Genomic DNA, 21,756 nt, shown 5'->3' with positions numbered 1-21,756 from the left:
CTTTTGGAAGCATTACAAATTTGAAGTTAAGATTCTCTCCATAAAAATGTAAAAATATATTTTATACTAGCGGTCCGCCCCGGCTTCGCCCGTGGTACATATTTCGCAATAAAAGGTAACCTATGTTCTTTCTCAGGGTCTAAAGATTGTATTGATAGTTTATGCGTGAAAACCATACATACATACATACATATAATTACAAATATTTCCTCTTTATAATATTAGTATAGATATATTTCTTTATTCATATTATAAATACATCTAGCTTTTGGATCTCAAATAAATTGTATATGGGGGCACATACATTAAACGTAAATAGTTAAAATAGACTTAGATTAAAACGCTTAAAAAGGTCTCCAACATATTTATAACATTCATGTCCTAATGTACAATGTAGACATTTTCAGTTAAGTTGTTAAAACATGAATACTGTAACATTCCGTATCCCAAATCAGGACATGGGGGTTGATATCATAGCAGTATTATTTCCAGGGTGGGAAAGTGATGGCGCTAGACGACCCGTATAGCGCTGTCACTTTTCCACACTGGAATTAATACTGCTTTATACATTATGGTACGGGGGCTACAAAATGCTCAAACCCGTATTACAATCTATCGGATACAAGATCGCTCTCTTGATTACAAAACTAACTAGTAACATCGTTAGCATCAGAACAAGTGAATTAAGCTTCTAACTCAGACAATGATGTACAGACGGACAAATTGCTGGAGCAGTTTGATTCGTAGTGCAAACGGTAATATATTCCTTAGTAATGTTTATCTGCATTGTCATTAATTGTACGAGTGGTTCTTGTTGTTCGATGTTCTGAAGGACTACGCTTTAGTTTAGTCAAAGTGTGTTAAATATTTACTATGAACTTTGCATAATCTATTCTTAATATTTTAAAGCTGAAGAGTTTGTTTGTTTGTTTGAACGCGCTAATCTCAGGAACTACTGGTCCGATTTGAAAAATTATTTCGGTGTTAGATAGCCCATATTTTATCGAGGAAGGCTTATAGGCTATATTATTATATCATCACAGGAGCGGAGCAATGCGGGTGAAACCGCGGAGCACAGCTAGTTATAAATACAATTCTATGTAATAAATTTATTGTTTATAAAGTATTTAATTTTGATTTAAAGATTAATAGCAAGCGTTTCAAGTATTATGTTATCAGATATTTTAGAAGTAAAACTAATTATTTATCAGTTTATATCGATGAATATAACATTTTCGTATTGTTAATTAAAACTAATTGAAATCGAATTATATCAAGCAGAAGTAAATTGTATCGCTATCGCTTGAAACAATATTTCATAATACGTTTCAATTTTTCTAATAAAAAAGGCATAAAATTAAATATTGGGTCAGTAAAGATTCTTTTATAAAAGCTATATTCCGTTCTCGAAGCTCTTGACAGTGACCTAATTAATCATTTAATTTCTCGCCAACGATAAACAAGAAAGATAGATGATTTGATGCTGTCAAAATGGTATTTCTTTTATACAGTAGCACCTCTATAAGTCGAATATCAAGGGAGACGCCAAAAAATTCGAGTTATAGAGTTTTCAACTTATGGAGGATTTCGACTTAGGCGGATTTTGATTCGACATAAAGAGTTTGAGGTTTATTCTTATAAATTTTGAGTTAGAGAGGTAAAGTACATTAAAATTCAACTTGCAGAGGTGACAAACATGTTTTTATTACTTATAAATCAACATTATTTCAAATCATTTTAAAATAAAAAATATGGCATTAAAAAGTCAGTATTTTTTTTGCTTTAGATAATTTGGTTGTTCTCTAGCATTGTCTAATCTATAAAGAACAGAGATACTGGTTTGCTCTATAAAATTTCGTAAGGTAGGTATTCAATGCGGTTCTTGCCTCTTTGATGGAAACGCATGGAGGGCATGTACTATTCACGTCTTCTATGTCATCTTAATCATTAGTATCGGTTTTCTGAGCTACTGAATCGATAATTTCGTCATCAGATACCTACTTAATGCAAACACGTTTTTACGCGAGTCATAAATTTATTATCGCATACTCCTAAAATGTTTTCTAAGAAACAATTATAGTGTACTGCACTGTCGGCAAGTTGTTAAAGTCCAAATGATCAAGTTATAAAGATTGTAAAATAAAATGTTGCCATGTTCGAGATACAGAGGTCAAATTTAATTTTTCGAGTTATAGAGTGAAAATATGTACCAAAATGGCTTGGAGGGACTCGGTGATTATTTCGACTAACAGAGGGCCAAGATTTCAAGTTACGGAGGTTTTCGGGTTTGAAGGGAAGGGAACAAGACATTTTTTCGAGATTTGGAGGTTTTTGACTTATCGAGGTTCGACTTAACGAGGTGCTACTGTATAAGATAAGTATAGTAGAGCCATTTTAATAGGCAACATTTGACAGTTCAACAAAATTCAAGAACGTAACCTAGTAACGACGACATAGAATAACATGATATTTCGTTTTGTTAGAACTGCACATTTGCTTAACTTTTTTCAATTACGACTACATATTTATAATAATAATGACCGATACAAGTAATTTTAAGATTTCATTTTACTGATAAAACCATTCTAAACATAATATACAATTTCTGAATTGAAGAACTGACGTCACTACAATTTTGTGTCAATAAACCTTTTTTCTTTTTAAATACCAGAGACGTTACTCTAAAAATCGAAATTTGACATCTAGAATCGAATGCATTGATTACTTGGGAATAAAAATCATCATAAATTAATAAATTCGATTGACAAATGTTTCAAATCCGTATCGATTAATTCACTTTAATCGATGTTTTTAAGCAGGTTACCTCTCTTCGAAGATAAAATTGATAGACGTCAAATGTTGCCTATTAAATTGGCTCGACAATAATAGAAGGTACAAAAGTGACAATTTTATTCACATTTTGTTTGCGGTACAATTTTGATAAATTACAGGCTTATGGGTGATAGAACATTTTTTGGAAGATTAAAAAGCGGTTGTACATTATTATGTATCTCATATCCATAATACTCGGGTACCCCCAGAAGGACGGTACCCGGATCTTTGGAAGGCTTCCGTGGGGACACGGATCCAACACGCAGAGGCCCTTTCGAGAATTTTAATGTGTTGTGGGACACCAGCCGCAGCCTGCCCATGACTGCACTATAGAGATACAGCCCTAGGCAGTCCGCGGCCGATGTAGGACTATTGCAGGGTATGGAAATTTAATAATTGGGCTATGGATTGGGATGCTAAATGGACTGGTATTGGGGACTATGGGAAACTATGGCACCTGCCTTTCTACTAAAATAAAGTAAAAATATGTTGGCAGGTGGTGACTCGCCCTCTCACTGTATGGGCCCCCGAAATAAGTCGCTGCAAAAGTGCGACAAGGGGGCAACATATTGTGAGCAGCTAAGGGTGGAGAGGCGTCCCTGGACTTTAAACTACGATCACGCGCTCCCTGAGGGTCCAGCATCACGTGCCCACTCGCCACTTACGATTCGCATCCACCCTTCGAGTTAAAAGCTCTCGCGACTCCACTCTGGCCGGCCGGTTAAGGCAAGCCAGAGGGTGGGGGTCCTGTCCTCGTCAGGCTTCACTCCGACCGGCCGGTGAAGGCGAGCCGGAGATGAAGACAGGGGCCTCCCCCGGGAGCACTCGGTTCCCGCGGGGTTGCTACTCCCCGACACCCCGCCACAAGGTGTCCTGCGGGTTGACTGATTGCACGGGTGGAATATCTATTGTCACGTAGACAATAGATATTCCAACCGTGGGCGATGGGGTCGTCACATCCCTACGCCCTTATTATGCATATTATTATCATCAGTTAATTCCGCGAATTAATTTTACAATGCATATTAACATCAGTTGATTAGCGAAAGATAAGTATGGAAAGAAGGTAAATTATTTTGAGACGATTTATATTTTTTACCTGTTAAAAACGACATCCTGTACAGGTTTTTACCTATAGTTTGGGAGTCGGAGACTTCAATATCTCAAAATTGAAAATGTTTTGTCAATAAAGAATTTTTATTTATTTATATCCACTTATTAAAATATTGTTTATTTCGTAATATTGTACAAGACGCAGGTTCACTACTGTAACGTTTCTGTTATAAGCATGCATAAATTGCCATAAAACCATAGATTAAAACTGAAATTTGGTACAAAAGTAAAAAAAATAACACGTAGATACATAATATAATCATTAATCATTTAAAAAGTTGAAAAACTTGTGTACATCATAATTTGTTTAAGTACTCTGCGTATACCACTCTTTATAATGACGAACGTTCGTATTCATTTTCACCGTTACGGGAATTTATGCATCCTCTATTTTTTAGGCTATACTGTTCGAATCAGGACACATTTCTAATCGATTTAAAGCAGGAATTCTGCAATACATGCTGCTGTGGGGAACATTTTGTCTTCAATGTTTTGTTCGCTTTCATTATTTATTTAAAAATTTTCATTGTCGATACAGTTCGATATGACAGAATCGATATTCTTGGTGCTAAAAGTGTGTATATCTTTTTTTCAAACATTTTTAATTCTCCTCTGATCAAGCTGTTATTTATTCCATAATATTTAAAGTTGATAACTATTTACCGAGGCGTTGTATGTTCATAGGTTGTGTTGGTTGCTTACCACCAGGTAAGCAATTCTAACATTTATAATATTCTTAATTAATAATTTATATCGCTTTAGGTAATTACACTTACCAATAACATCAATAAACTTGGTAGCAATCTGCGTGGCGAAGGATGGCGACTCGGCTGTGACTTCGCAGCTGAAGTTACCAGCGAGGCCTAGATCCATGCGCCGGAGGAGCACTTGAGAACCGTTTGAGCGGTTCATCTGAAAAGTGTTATTATTGTAAAGTGATCAATTTTGTCTTTCAAAGGATTATTTTTATGATGTTTGCTACATTTAAGTATCATTCATGCTATGCTCTACGTTTTTTTTGTTCGTAGCGTGATATAGGAAATAAAATATTATTGTCATTTAAAGCATTTAAAGTATTTTAATATCTGCAAATGACATGGAATAATCGCATGTGCATATCTACTTAACGATTACACCTTATTCCACCGTGTGTGGATTATCACACACAAATATATTTTTTTTCAATTCGAACCAAAAGTTGCTGAGGCAAGCACGAGGTTTTTAAGAAAACATCACGTCACCTTTATCATATATACTATATAATATATTATACCTATGTACCTAAAATCCAGGTAGATAATAATTATAATCTTTGTATCGTTTACATAATATTATATTAATTATCGACCTACATTACAGATACATTGAACGATTTAAAAATATTAATTTAAATAGGATTACAAATACATATTATAATGATGATGATTAAATACATTTATGGCTGAATTTTCAATGCTTGGATAAAACTTATTCGTCGAATAATCTATAAAACTACCATTTTAAAAACGTATTCTAATTGCCCGTATTTGACAGTTTACGTGGCATTTTAATATTATCGTGTAATATCTACTTTATTGGACGGATAAGTTTTATCCAAGCATTGAAAAATCGGCCCTTAATAGGTAATATATTGTGTAGGCTGAGATAGAGTTCACTCTCGTTAATTGAAATTCAGTGTTTTCTTGCGATGCGTGTAATCACACACATAATAAATCTATTATAGTTTCGTGTTAGTAACGCTAGCTTTTTTCTAGAATACATTTAAATAATTTTATAATATTTTATTTAAATCTTTATAACTTGGGTTTTTCGTTGTTATTACTACTATAAATTATCATTTTACTGGTAGGTACTCGGTAGGTAATAACAATAATCTATATATATATATAAAACTCAAAGGTGACTGATATAGTGATCTATCAACGCACAGCCCAAACCACTGGACTTATCGGGCTGAAATTTGGCATGCAGGTAGATGTTAGGACGTAGGCATCCGCTAAGAAGGGATTTCCCGAAATTCTTGCGGGAACGAGGAAAAACGGGGATGCACGTACAAAGTCGTGGGCGGAAGCTAGTATTACATATACTATGTACCTATAATATGTAACCTGTATAAAATTGTACTACTTAAGTTGGATACTATGTGCAATGTTCATTAAAAAACATCTCATAACATTTCATTAGGTAGATTATGTCAAAATAATCAGCCCATGATGTATTAGAAGTAAGGACGAATGCCGGGAGTAGGTAGGTACATTTAAGGGCCCTTAGTAGGTTAAAACGGCAAAATGGACTGCTATCTATGAGTTATAATTGAAAATATTGAAGTTTTTTCGCACTGAAATTTCTTCTATGTATTATCTATAGAACGTATGTGTGATGGGATGACTGTTTCAAAAACACGGTTGGAAAAATTTTGCTCGATATAAAAAAAATCCTGAAGTTACCTCTAAATATAAATGCATTATTTACCTCATATAAATGCTCATTACAACCGTATTTTACGATAATAATTCGTATAAAATCACAAATACATAGGTATTTACATTCTCGATTTCGTGACAGTTTTAGATTTAGAAAATACTAAATATTTTCACTCACTTTTTGATAAAAATGTGAATGGCGCTTACGATTTTTAGTTTCGAGCACGTTGATTCCATACTAAACGCGGACCCCCTCACCCCTCACCTAAGGCGCGAATAGCTAAATTTTCGCTGACCGCCTAACCCCTCTTAATCCACTAATTTAGATGAGTTATTGATAATATTTGTTGTTTACACCAATAACAGAAAAAAACATCTATAGTAATTAACTATGTGTTAAAATGGTTTATTTAACACAGATATGGATGCATATTGTGCTATATATTAAATGTATCTCACTAGCGTTTCTTTTTTTATGTATAGTGATACCGTAATAACACGTCGCTCACCATGCATAAAAAATAAACAACAACATCAAAAGATAAATCCACAGAACATCATTATAAAATACACTAACAAAATTGTAAGCTACAGTGGCAATACTCGTAACTTCAACATGATCTTATTTCCCGGCACCCGCTACAGAAATGTCAATTTCTCCCCCACATTGAAACACTTTGATCAAAACAGAAATTTAATACAAACCACCAAATAAGGAGTAGGAAATGGCTGGAGGGATTTGTGATACAAACATTATTCTATAAATAAAAATGGAGGGCCGATTGTATGTTGTAGGACTTCAAAAGGTACATAATCATAAACCAATCCGAAGGGACTGAGCAAACTATAGGGATTCAGAAGGAAACTACCCCTAGTCGTGTTTCGAATGTATGCTGATATTTTTATTACAAAATTCCTTGACACGATTGCTCCATGGTAAATAAAGAAATTCAAACAAAAATATTGTTAGAGGAATCTCTTCCGATGACCGCCCTTTTAAATATAAATAAATAAATGAATTTATTGAAGAATTTAACTGTCTACTTATATACGCGTATACGCTTCATACATCTTTTTCATGAAATGCCTTATAATATGGATTACATAATATTTTTATTATATCGAAGTAGAAATTATTAGAAGTGTCCGTCTGCTTGTTTCATTGTTGCTATCACTATCACTACATAGTATAAAGCAAAGTCGCTTTCCCTGTCCCTATGTCCCTATGTCCCTTTGTACGCTTAAATCTTTGAAACTACGCAACGGATTTTGATGCGGTTTTTTTTAATAGATAGAGTGATTCAAGAGGAAGGTTTATATGTTTAATAACATCCATTAAATAGTGGAGAAGTACTGTTATTTTTGAGGTTTCTAATGTGAGGTCGTAAAAAATTACATTTTTTCCGCTTACATTGCAAACGCAGGCTGAACCCTACGAGTTATATCAAAATAATGTACTAAGTATTATACACATTGAAAAGGTCTACAGAAAAGTCCGTGATGGTATATGTCTATCTCTTATGGATAACCCACAATAACTTTTTTTTGTCATTTACTTTTTACGACAAATAATGGCTAATTTTCGAAGCGATTTTAACCAATACAGCATTAATCCTTAACCAATTAAATACCTTGAATACATTGTTCATTTAATATAGATCTATATGGCACTTTACACCGTATGATTTAAGTGAATATTTTCGAAGATATTACAGATTTAAAAATTGCGGGACGTAGCGTTTGCGGCGGTACCGTCCGGCCGCGGCCCGGCTATCTATTTTATACCCGTGCGAAGCCGGAGCGGGCCGCTATGTTTTTATATATATACTACGTTCACAGTTTTTCTGTAGTGTTTTTAGTATCAGCATTGCACCCGTGCGAAGCCGGGGCGGGTCGCTAGTATCTGATATAACACAATGGATTTTGACTTGAATTTCACTATTTAGGTACCTAATAGGCAGTATTTATATCACTTATGATCCTGCATCAGGCTTGCTCAAAAAGATGAAATAAAATCGTTGAATATGGAGCGTTTTATATCTGTTACACCGATCGATTTTACTATTAATTATCATTGCAATTACTAGGTGTTCAGCCGTCTATACCGTGACCTAAATATTTCTTTCATTAGTATTTACTAGATAACACTAATCAATATACTGTTGTAATCAATATTTTTCCAATCCAATCCAATCTGCTTACTAGGTAGGTCATGGTTAACGCAATGGAGAGTCATGATTGGATTCCCGGAGGAGACAAACAAAAAAGAAAGATCTGGCAGGATACAGAAGGCTGATCACCTATAGTAGGGGAGCCCAGGATGCTAAATATGGATTTACTCGAGCGTCACGGGAACCTATTAGAATTGGTAGGTACATAGCGAGAAAAAAAGGCCCTATAATGTTTTCACTTTTAGCGGTGGGGAAGGGTTTTTTGATTTTTTTTAATTTAAAAAAGAAAAAAATTGGCTTGGAAATACTCAAGCGCGTTAGATATTGATATTTTGCATGCTCCAGGACGTCACTGAAAAAAAGTATACGTTAATCTGAGGATTTAAGTGGCGATTTAATCGCTATGAAGAAAGGGTAAAAAATTAAAGTAATATTATTCGAGCACGTCAGATTAATATATGGGGGGGTTAATTACAATATAAGAAGTCCCCATTTCGCTAATCTGACGATTCGAGCTCAACCTTAGGGAATTATGGATTATTCAAATTTTCCAGCGGGGCCCCTGAGCGCACCCACCAACCATAACTGCTCATATTGACTAGAGGTACTAATGAATAGCTAAGGTACCGTCCCTTATAGTAATCTGACGCGCTCGAGTAAATCCCAAAATCCCCTCTTGGGCTCCCCTACTACTACGTGTCCACATGAAAATCGATCAGTGTAGCCGTATATGATGTGCTTTAACCCTGAACGTGGCGTATATTCACACACACCAACAATACTTGCAATAACCCTTATAAGCTTATACCCTATTTGTACATTAAGCAAACAGCTATTCCAACAATCCCCAATATTATTTCAAGCCGGCAAAACCTCGTAAAAAAGCCGGCATTATCGCAATTAATTGACCCTTAACGTTATCAACTTTGTACGTTTTGTGAAGGTTTAAAAGCGAAATAAAACTAGTAAAGCGTGATCTCTGTGTCTGACATTTATGTCGAGATCCGGGCGTTGGAATAGAGCGGGGTTTCGCCTGAAGCGACGATATTATCTTCAGACATTGTAAACGATCAAGTATATTTTATATGTTATCTGTTAAGATAAATAACCTAGTGTTTGTTTGAGTGTAATGGGTTTTGTTTTTAACAGATATTTCACACTTTATAAGTGGGAATTATGTGTCTATTTTGGTGTAAAGTTCTGAATTCGGATAGATTATGGAGAAGGTAGAAAAGGCCAGTTCCTTTCCAAGTATCAATATTTGGGAACTTACAACTTTTAAAGAGTTGGCCAAATGTGACGGAATGTTATGGATATTATCAGGGTTTTATGGATAATATTGAAAATAATAACGAGGAAACAATTAATGTAGAGGCCATATAAAGTTTGAAAATTGAGATAGGATGGCATTTAGTCTATACTTTTTACCATTTATAATACGACATGAAATAACAGTTCTATTAAATAATTTCTTAAACGTTTTTAATTTTTATATTGTGAGCATACAATTATAATCAAATTCTACAGAAGTCCAGGCATTATAATTATTTTATATTCAGTATATTTAAAAATGAAGAAATTGAAAAGTATTAATGAAAACGCGACAAAATTATCATCATAAATATTTCATATTAGTATCTGACAAAATATAAGCCAACAATTACGAAAATATCAGAGGACATTATTTAATATTAATTTTAATACATTTATAACATTCATTGTTACACACGAACTGGTTAATTTAAAATGACATATTTTACGTTTTATCGCCATTATTAATTAAATTTATTTGTAAAACAACGTAAGTAAAAAAATCGACATTTTACATGTGTCATCTACTGATTCGTAGTTCTCTAGAATGTTTGTTTTGTTTAAGTTTTCAATCTTCTTATTTTAATTGAAAAAAAAAGCTAATTATAATGTATTATATTGAATTAATAATTACTATTATGTACTTCATAATATGTAGGATACGAGATATGTATGGTTTTGACAAGCTTTGCCGTAGGACTCGTGTTTAACATGACGTCTAGGAAATCAAATGCAATGGTCAATACAGGACAGACATAATAATTACGGTACGTAATGTAGTACATAATATAATATTATGTACGTCTTAATATTATAAAACTGAATAGATTGTTTGTTTGCTGCATCATTCTAATTTCAATAACTACGGATCCGATTAAAAAAAAAAAGCACTATTAGACAGTCCATTAATAGAGGAAAGGTACTGCAGGCATCACACAAAGATTAATAGAAGCAAAGCAAAGCGGGTAAAACCGCGGCACAAAGCTAGTTTTTAATATAATATACCTACTGACGCAACTGTTTTGCTGTTTCCTCTACTACATCTTTCCAGTTATGAGGTTTCAATTTATTAACAGGAAAATATAGTAAAAAAAATCTTGTCCAAGTAGCAAACTTCGAAGACACGTGACATGTTCTAATCCACACAAATTGGCCACCGTGGTGGATTACCGCCTAAACCTTTATGGGAGCCCCTTCTCAAAACAAAATAATAATAAAAATATGTTTACTGTCTGTTGAAAATATACATGGAAACAAAACCTTTATAGCGTGTGTTGAGATAAAAAATATTTTGAAGATAACCTCTTTCTGTCAATAAAATAGTAATAAAACTATGTGTCTCTAAGTTTATTTATTATGTATGTATATTATAAACAAACAAGTGTTTCGTAAATTAGTTTGCATATTATAAATAGGTGCGTAAATAGAGTTAGAAGTTGAGTTGACTGACGATCTAAGCCTTGGCCTGTGAGGCTGTGGTTTTTAATAAACATAGTATAAGTTTCTGCTGTCAATCACTTCACTGTCACTTCTTTACTCTCCAAAATAATGGAATCCATTATTAACTGCCAGCTCATGAGGTATCTGGAGGAGAACCAGCTGTTAAGCGACCGGCAATACGGTTTCCGTAGTGGTCGCTCGACTGGTGATCTTTTGGTGTACCTCACTCACAGATGGGCGGAGGCGGTTGAGAGTAAAGGGGAGGCATTGGCTGTAAGTTTGGATGTAGCGAAAGCCTTCGATCGGGTCTGGCACAAGGCACTTCTAGCGAAATTACCATCTTTCGGACTTCCTGCGAGGTTATGCGATTGGGTTGCCAGCTTCCTGGAAGAGAGGAGCATTAAGGTCGTTATCGACGGTTCTTGCTCTAAGCCTCTTCATGTGAACGCTGGTGTCCCACAAGGCTGCGTGCTATCTCCTACACTGTTTCTTCTGCATATCAATGATTTGTTACAAATCAGTAACATTCATTGCTATGCAGACGACAGTACGGGGGATGCTCTTTATCCCGGCCGTGCAAACACCTCAAAGGAAAGCCTCAATGAGAGTCGAAACAAACTTGTGTCTGAAGTCGAGTCTTCTCTCCAAGAAGTCTCGGATTGGGGCGAACTTAATCTTGTCGAGTTCAATCCCCTAAAGACACAGGTTTGCGCGTTCACCGCTAAAAAGACCCCATTTGTCGTAGAACCTTGGTTTAAGAGTACTCCCCTTAGTATATCGCCGAAAATCGGAATCCTCGGAGTTGAAATCTCGAGTGACGTTCAATTCCGCAGTCATTTGGAAGCGAAGGCTAAATTAGCCTCGAAAAAACTTGGTGTGCTCAGTAGATCGAGACAGTACTTCAAGCCGGCCCACCGACTTCAGCTGTACAAGGCTCAGGTGCGACCGCATATGGAGTACTGTTCTCATCTCTGGGCCGGAGCCCCACAGTATCAACTCCTTCCTCTTGACCGCATTCAACGTCGAGCAGCTCGAATTGTCGATGACCGTAGGCTTTCCGATAGGCTCGATCCACTGTCAGTGCGGAGAGACGTTGCGTCTCTCTGTATACTGTACAGAATCTACTATGGGGAGTGCTCTGAGGAATTGTTCCACCTTTTACCAGCCGCACAGTTCCACCACCGGACCACACGCCGTAAAAACCAGTTCCATCCGCACCATCTGGATGGTTGGCGCTCCACCACTGTCCGCTTCACCCGCAACTTCCTTCCGCGTACGGTGAAACTGTGGAACGATCTGCCACCTGCGGTGTTCCCGAACAACTACGACATTGGGGCCTTCAAGAAAAGAGCTTATTTGTCCATAAAAGGCCGGCAAAGCACCTGTAACACTCCTTGTGTTACAAGTGTTTATGGGCGGTGGTGACCACTTAACATCAGGTGGCCCACCTGCTCCTTTGCTTGCTCTGATATAAAAAAAAAAAAAAATAAAAAAAATCTAAGCCTTGGCCCGTAAAACAATAGCGTCAAAATCCTATATAATATTATTATTATGAAATGTACAAATGCTGTAAACCTTGTGAGGTAATTTACATTTCAACTAGAGTCCCAGACATCGCGTCTCATAATTTTAATTAGCAACTAACTGCTTTTTCCTATTCGTTCGCCGCCATTTTAATTTTTTTTGCCGCGAATTCCAAAATCACGCTGAGTGCTTTTCATGAAATTTAAAACGGGAATTTTATAGACGTAGAAAATGATTTTGAAAAAAAGGATCGAGCGAGCTTACCTACGCTTTTAAGAGGAAAAATTAATTAATGGAAGAATTTCAACTAATTTGAATTTATGTTTTGCAATGTTTATGAGGCATGGGTTTGAATTAGTACCTACGATTGATGTATTTTTTATTAAATAGTGCAGTGTCATTGACCCGAGTGTGTTTATATTTATGGTTTTTGCCGGCGTGCATTTTTCATCATGATATAAAAAAGAATTTTTAACCACTTTTTAGCATAATGGTATCTCAACGTAATGTAGTCTAAACTCATTATGAAAGTTCTCTTGATGATTTTTATTACGACATAGCCAGCCTGTCGGATTACCTTGTTATACTGGCAAAAATCTTATTAAGAATTTTTTGACAAAACCAATTACCTAACAGTAACAAAAAAGCACCTCATTACTGTTAAAACACGTCATAATATTGTATACGGCATAAGGTGTTAGCCTATAAGCGATTGTTGCACGATTATTTTTAAGTCTATTTATTGGATTAACAATTATAGGCTTTTCTAAAGATAAATACATGTGAAACAAACTTACATCTACATAAATCCCGGGCAAACCAAACACTCTCGTCGACGGTGTCTCCATAGGTGTGAACCTGTAGAACTCATGGTTGCCCCTATACCACTTGACGGAGTACAGAGGTGCACCCTGCATGTCCCGGGAGCAGATGAGAGCAGCTGTACCGCCCCGTACTACTGTGGTGGGCTCCACTAGGAGTTTGACGTCACGGAGGCTGGTTACACCTGGAATGAATGCAACCTTTAATTCTGAGAATAGTGTTTTTGGAAATCGACGTTACGTGCCTAGTTTTTGTTGAAGCTTCCAATTGGAGACAATTATAATAGGGTGTTATTATTTCTTTTATTTCCAAGCTTCTTTTTTATTACTAAGTATTGCACGCCTCATAAGCGAAGCGTTGAGGTGGGTACTACTGTCACTTCGCGCAAAACATCTGATTTTTCAAACTTAAAATGTCTTTATGTATCATACATTGCACTTGTAAGATAATACATACACACACATATTAAGAAAAAACACTATTTTTAACGTTCATGATATTTTTGATGTCATTTTTGTTATTTAAACTAGTTAAAAAACAGTTTAAAAAAGTTCTGTCTTGGACGTCCGTGTGTCTGTATGTGCGGATCCTTTTTCTTGTTAACACGATAGCGACCGAAATACTTTACTAATCGAGTCTTTTTTTTTCTCTTACGCTTGAGTATGCTCAGGAATAGAACCCTTTCATTTTTCAGGGTCTGATTCGATGTGGTTTAATTGTTATTAAATAAACAAAAATAAAAATTAATAAATATTTATTAAAAAAAAATTATGAGGCGTGCACTTTTGGATTTTCCAAATTTTTTTTATTTACTAGCGAACTGTACCTACTGCTTCGCTCGAGTGCAATAAGTATGCTTGTTATTATACATAAGGAGGTATTCCTTTTAGAATGACTCTATGAAGAAACTTTTTTCCCTGTCTTTAAGTGAAAATTTGTCATTTAAGAACAAGTTTAATTCTCAATGTTTCTTTATGGTATACGGGTAAATGATTTAAGTAACTCAATAATTAACTCTTTGAAATAAAAAGTAAATGTAAAAAAGGCTAGCAAATTAATTATCTAACCACGTAATTAATTCCTCCAACAATTCAACATTTTCAGCAATTAAGCTGTCTAAAATGTGTAATGGACTTTAAAATCGTCATAAATCAGTTACTTTTAATGTCAAAATTAAAGTTATTTTACCCCTTAAGCAGTCACTAATTACCAATTGATAAACTTCGCCATTAACCTAATAAATCAATCTCAAAATCAAGCTCAAGTCCGTTCGTGTGTGGAGTACTGCAGGTGGGCTGGCGCCGCTAAATGTCACCTAGGGGCTTTGGATTCAATTGAAAGACGTGCCAAACGTATCATCAACAACCCTTCCTTAGTAGAAGCTCGGCTCTTGAGTCTTGAGCATCGTCGTGAGGTGGCATGTCTTTCGGTGTTCTACAGATTGCATTTCGGAGAATGTGCGTATGGATTACACAATTTAATTCCTCCATCTCCATTTCTTAATCGTACCTCGAGGCGCTCCGAAGGGTATCATCCTTTTATTGTGGATATCCCCAATATTCGAACTCGCCGCTTCGAGTCTTCCTTCATCATAAAAACAGCTAAGCAATGGAATTCACTCCCTAACACCATTTTTCCTAAACAATACAACTTGGACCTCTTCAAAGCTAGGGTGAATAGGCTCCTTCTAGGCAGACGTGCTACCAAGTAGGCCACTACGCCGCTTCCCATCAGGTGGGATTGTGGCCAAACCTCTGCCTATTGTTAATAAAAAAAAAAATACTGCTATTTGATTGTCCCTCCATAAAGTCTTTGACTTAGACATGAAGCCCTTCATTTAAGTCACATTTTAGGTGTTTCATTATAAATTTACTTCTTACTTTAGCTTTAAAACTAATACTATAGTACATTGAACGCGATCAATCGATTCTGTCTCTAAACATTCAAATTGATTTGAAATTTAAAACAACTGCGAAGTTTCACGATAATACATTTTAAGGTATTTTTAATTTTTAATGGAGCAGTCCGTTGTATATTTACCGTCAATACTTTATGTTTTTCTTTATGTTACACTAGGTTTCCGCCCGCGGCTTCACCCGCGCAGTCAAAGAAAAACCCGCATAGTTTCCGTTCCCGTGGGATTTCCGGGATTGCGCAATTTTCCCGGGATAAAAAGTATCCTCAGTCCTTTCTCGGGTATCTAAATATCTCCATACCAAATTTCATGAAAATTTGTTCAGTAGTTTAGGCGTGATTGAGTAACAGACAGACAGACAGAGTTACTTTCGCATTTATAATATTAGTATGGATTGGAAAAGATTACAAAGTTATTCTGTATCTTGTCCCAGAATATTTATGTAAAGGATAACCCGTCATTATCGTCAACATAAACTAGGTCTAGTAATTATTGTCTAAGTCCTAAGACAACAACTCAAAAGGTTCTTGAACTATGGGAAAGGGTAAGGTAAGTATATAATATACTAGTGGTCCGCCCCGGCTTCGCCCGTGATACATATTTCGCAATAAAAGGTAGCCTATGTCCTTTCTCGGGTATCAAAATATTTCCATACCAAATTTCATGCAATTTGGTTCAGTAGTTTAGGCGTGATTGAGTAATAGACAGACAGACAGAGTTACTTTCGCATATTTTATAATATTAGTAAGGATATTGCTTTTTTTTGGTGAATCATTTTCCCATGATTGTACAAGTACGTAGATATGTAAAGCAACTTTTATATTTTACGTATTTTTTAAATATTTTATTTTCGCTTCAATAAAAACAACTTTTCGTAGTTAGTTAACTATTAACAATAAAAAAGTTTTTTTATTGATTTTAAACAACATCACAAATACCTAACCGTCAATCAAAATATACAATGGTCCGGAAAATTATATTGAGCAGTCTATACTGACATGAAGTTTCAAGTGCTTTTGTTAGAATAAATTTAGAAAACGTTATGCTCTACGTCTCTACGTAAAATATACGTGACTGTCCTTTGTATTTGTTTACTTTTGTCCTCACGTATAAAAAAAACTGGAATTGCACTGTCAAAGGAACTCGTTTATTTTTAAATATAACGACACTTGAGTTTCGACATCACTACTTTTAACAGTGTGTTTAAAAGCCTATGAAACTATCGTATGCACAATGTTATTTTAATATTCATTATGATAAAATGAATTTAGCTTAAGTACTTCTTTTAATGTGTAGTTTGTATTGTAGGTTCAGCAACCTGACAAACATAACATTTCATTCCATTGAGATAATATTAATATGGAAACGACACCGCCTACATCACTTATGTTCCACTCAACATACGTCATGTGACGTATGTTGAGCGGTATTTTTTAATGGTTTTAAAGTGAAACGCATCAAACATGCCTTCGTGTGTGTTACGATATTGCACAAATAATACGGAAAAGTGCAAAGGAATAACTTTCATCGTTAAGTACCTAACTAGATAATAATTTTTAAAACTTAGTTAGAGCAAAAAAATGGCACACAGATTTTGTTCGTGGTGTCTCCTCCATACGTAGTAATATTATCTCAATGTTTCATTCATAAGAATTTTTTTAATTACCCCCTACTATCAAAACGATATAACACGAATACTGTTTTATACTCATATAGGTATATTATACTAAATATGTACTTTATAACTCTCAACCATAACGTTATAGCTTGATATTATACCTCAACAAATAGACTATCAAAAGCCAACATTCCTTTCAAATCATAACTTCAGCTCATAATTTTAGTATAATATACTGACACCAGATATCGCCACGCTATCTAACCCCACCATAACCTACATTATTAATTCTCGAATCAGTCAGCTTTATCACTTGGCCTTAGCAAGAATAATGCTCTATAATTCCGATTCAGGATCTCCGACAAATCCTTTATAGAAAGGACGCAGACCTATCTGTAACGAGCTTAGTGCCTTGGGGGATCTCCAACTCAGGTTTCCAATGTTTGTTAAAATGGATACGTAGTAGATAACATTTTTGAATCCAAATCAACAAACCTTTCCTCGCTGCGATGTTTTTTTTACCTGTATACATGTCGCAGTCATCTGGTTGAATTTGCTATTTGATTGAATGACTAGCGCGTTATTGAATGACGACATTTAATTGAATGACTAAAGGACAACTCGTCAAGTTGTTTAAGGTAACGGGCGTATTATTTATAAAATAACAATTTTATTATTATATGACTATTAGTAACTGACTAGTTAACTATTGAATTATTATAAAATAACTACAATTTTATTTATAAAATTATTGGCGTGCTTCGTATTGAAATTTCATAATAGATTTGATGTGAAATAGTTCTGCATTTTTATGCTTTCGTTCGTAGAAGTGTAAATTAATAGAAATATAACGGGAGAGCTTTTGTTCTCTTCAACATTGACTAGATAGAATTAATAAAACCGGCCAAGTGCGAGTCGGGCTCGCGCACAAAGGGTTCCGTAGCAGCAAATATAATAAATTACAGTTAAATCAACCTATCTCAAAAACTATAAGAGATACTTTGATCAAACCAAAAATCGTTGAAAGAGTTAATTAGCATGCATCACCTCTATTTTTTTTAGAATTTTATACCCCGTAGTTATAAAAATAGAGGGGGGGGGGACATACTTTTTACGACTTTGAGAGCTGATATCTCAAAAACCGTTCACTTTAAGAAAAATGTTTTTTAGAAAACTTTATATCATTTTAAAAGACCTTTCCATTGATACCCCACACGGGTATGTACATCGAAAAAAAAAATTTCATCCCTCAGTTACATGTATGGGGGGCCCCACCCCCAATTCTTTTTTTTACTATTTAGTGTCATATTTTTGTAGCGGTTCATACAACACATATTCCCATCAAATTTCATCACTGTAGTACTTATAGTTTCCGAGTAAATCGGCTGTGACAGACGGACAGACGGACAGACGGACAGACGGACATGACGAAACTATAAGGGTTCCGTTTTTGCCATTTTGGCTACGGAACCCTAAAAAGCATTATTATTTACTATGCAGTCATTTTATATTTAAAAATAATTGAATATGGTTAAAAAAAACCAAAAACACGCTTTCAACGATCCTTGATAAGTGTAAAAAGTTTTAATGAAATCAGTCCCCTTACCTACCAACCAAAATCGAGTCTAAAGGAGTCAGTTAGATACAAAAATACAAACATACAGATGTAGCAACATAATCAATTTAATAAATAGCAGTAGATAATAGATATATGTGTGATCGAAGCCACAGTACAATCGATACGGTATACCCAGCATTAAATCCATGCTTCATTCCATTCTCAAGGCCAGCATACAATCATACATTCAAAACATGAAATGGCACATTGAAATTGAATCAAGATAGACCGATGATTTGAGTGCGTCGTTTATATTCAGAAAATATGGACGCGTCTTTCCAATATCGTTTCATAGGAGAGACTGCTGGAGATATTTTATAGTAGATAAATTGTGATATAGGAGAATGGAGAATTTGTTGGTATACCTTTTAAAGTATTTGACGGTTTTAAAATGTGTTCATTTGAGCACAGACGCACGTTAGTAAACACTAACGTATCGATTGGTGGAATAGGTACGGAACATAAAAAATGTTGTGTGGTTTCATAACCATGGTAAAAGTGAAACTGTTCGAACGGTTCCGAACACTGCTTTGTGTAGCGCATGTCGCGTGACGGTCGGCTGCCGAGTAGGTATACCTACTCAGCAGCCGCGATACACGCGACATGCGCTACACAGACCAAAAAGTTTGAGACGATGTAATAAAAGTTTCACTTTAATAAAAAAAGATGTGTGCGTGTACTAGTGTACACACGTAAGAAGTGAAACTTCTTTATGACCTTATTTTTCCAAAAATAATTTACTATATGCAACTTTACAGAAATACGTCGAATCACGCGTGGTAGGGATAAGAAAAAGATGGCGTGTAACGGAAAAATATCACGCGTAACGAAATATTGTTACACTAAATTTTTTTCCAACCCCGGTAAAGAAGTTTCACTTCAATAAACGATTCATGAATTACTAGATGAATTTTAGTATAGTAAGTAGTAACAATAATGCATCTAAAACTGTGGGTCTCCGGTACCTAGTAAGTTATTAAATAAGTTTATCCACTACCTGCAGATAATGATCTTTTTGTAATAATAAACTTATTTAAAAGCATTAAGCACATATAATAATATACATACCTAAGTATATAATAACAAAAAATATAATATTGTTTATAATTTCTCACAGAATGAACCATACATTTTCCTGCATAAAAGATGAACTCTATGAATGCGCTTCTATTTATAACCTTTTTTGAAAATAAAATTATTCAAAGAAAAAGAGGGAAACTATCTATAAATTATAGTGTCAGGCTTTAGATTTATTTCATAGAGTCCTTGCATTTTCTATGATAAAAGCGTGCATAGTCTAAGAAAGAACCAACCGAATCCTTTATGTAAATATCATTTATACTATTTATTAACTTCAAAAGCGATTATTGAGTTTCTTTTACTTTTAATACTTTAAATATAATATTATTTTTAAATAACTTATTTTAAACCTTAAAATAATAATAAAATAATTAAAGGAAACATAAAAATAGCATGTTTTATTCAATTTTCGTTCTCTTCATTACGAAAGAGAAGTGTCTCTAAATGTGCTATTAAGATTTTTTACCGGCAATGAATCCTACGAATCGCGGTTAAAACGGCTTAGATTACAACATTATTTCCTTTGTGACCAATTTAACGGTAAAAGACGTAAAAGTTATCGTTGTTAAGCTTGGAAACACAAATAAATCGTGGGCTTGAATTAATTTGAGTTATAATTAAACGGTGAATTAAAATATGAAAGTAACTAGTTACAAGAATAACTGTTTCACTAAAATTAATATTGTAAATGTTTTGAAATGTGTTATGACAATTTTAAAAATCAGTTGCGTAGTTTTGAAGATTTAAGCGTATATAGGGACAGAAAAAGCGACTTTGTTTTATACTATGTAGTGAATTGAAGTAGCAACATATCAACCACGTAGATACAATTTCTCGTTCACACCTAATCCACAAGTCTAATTCAAAAACAACCCACTGTTACAAGGCCAAATCCCATTGCGTGTTACGTAAATCGGAACACCTTCGTTTTAACGCGTTATTGAATTTCAGCGAGAACATATCGGCATTATCAGGAACACACGAAGAAAATTCCATTTTCTACTACATTAGCCCGGTCTGAGAGTGGTTAGCGATAGGAATGTATCTCGGTACTGTAAATTATGAACTGACTGATACAGTATTGATTTATCTAAAATGGACCTTGTAATTTTAGTGTTGTTTCTTGTTTGTCCAAGATACCGAAAAATAGGTTGAATTGGAAATAAGCTTCACAGAGCACTTTGAAAATTAAATTGCACTTAAATTATAAAATGCATAACAATCCTCGGATGTTTTTATACATATAATATTATTATGGTGAATTTGAATCTATTTAACTGTTATTATATCTCGTTTACATAGCTATAAATATCGACTGCTAATTATAAATTAATTAGAAAAATATACCACTACAGGCTTTTGTCTTTCGAGATTCATTATAATGTTGTCCAATGTATAAATCTCAGGTAAAAGGAAAAATAAAATCTGTGTTATAATAATTATAATTTGTGCAGTGACGATGTAGCTCTTTTTATTTTTAATTAAAATATCAATTAGATTCAACCATCTCATTATATCCACATAATATAAATTCTAGAACACTCGAAACATTTACAAAACAAAGTTAGCACTCAAATGGACAAATTTTTATGAACATTGCCGTTGCTTTTAAAATGGTCCATCCATTTGGCTTGCTACAGTTTGCCAAATGCGAAGGCTCAAAGGTGCTTTTAAAAGCCTACTTCAATACTTTTCATTTTATAAGCGTCGTTTTTTATTTATTCGAAACAGAGCTAATTTCGAACGGAGACATAATATTTTTATTGCGTGTACCGCAATGGAGTTTTGAGATTATTTGTGTTCCTGCCTTTACTCAAATCCAGCCAGATCCGAAATAAACGAACGCGACTCGACAGTTTGTAAAAAATGGTCTGAAAGTTTGTTGCTGA

The 21,756-nt window shown here is 34.6% G+C and overlaps 1 protein-coding gene and 1 long non-coding RNA gene across 2 annotated transcripts in view; one reads left to right on the top strand and one right to left on the bottom strand.

The window, feature by feature from the left end:
* The window catches only part of LOC149908636 (uncharacterized), a 306,382-nt gene that overhangs the window by 113,714 nt on the left and 170,912 nt on the right, over window positions 1-21,756 (top strand). The window lies entirely within an intron of this gene.
* Window positions 1-21,756, bottom strand: part of LOC149908640 (uncharacterized) — a 99,012-nt gene that overhangs the window by 11,707 nt on the left and 65,549 nt on the right. The window contains exons 2-3 of the mRNA XM_090102333.1: window positions 13,612-13,820; window positions 4,722-4,857 (exon numbers count right to left, since the gene is read on the bottom strand). Coding sequence (XP_089958459.1) covers window positions 4,722-4,857; window positions 13,612-13,820 — 345 coding nt within the window. The remainder of the gene's footprint in view (window positions 1-4,721; window positions 4,858-13,611; window positions 13,821-21,756) is intronic.

The sequence above is a fragment of the Colias eurytheme genome, chromosome 5 (assembly GCF_061535395.1).
Source record: "Colias eurytheme isolate Ceu_HAF_F1 chromosome 5, ilColEury1 Martin Lab GWU primary, whole genome shotgun sequence".
In the NCBI taxonomy this organism is placed as follows: Eukaryota; Metazoa; Arthropoda; class Insecta; order Lepidoptera; family Pieridae; genus Colias; species Colias eurytheme.
The sequence above is the reverse complement of the archived record's forward strand: the minus strand, read 5'-3'. Positions and strand labels throughout refer to the sequence as shown.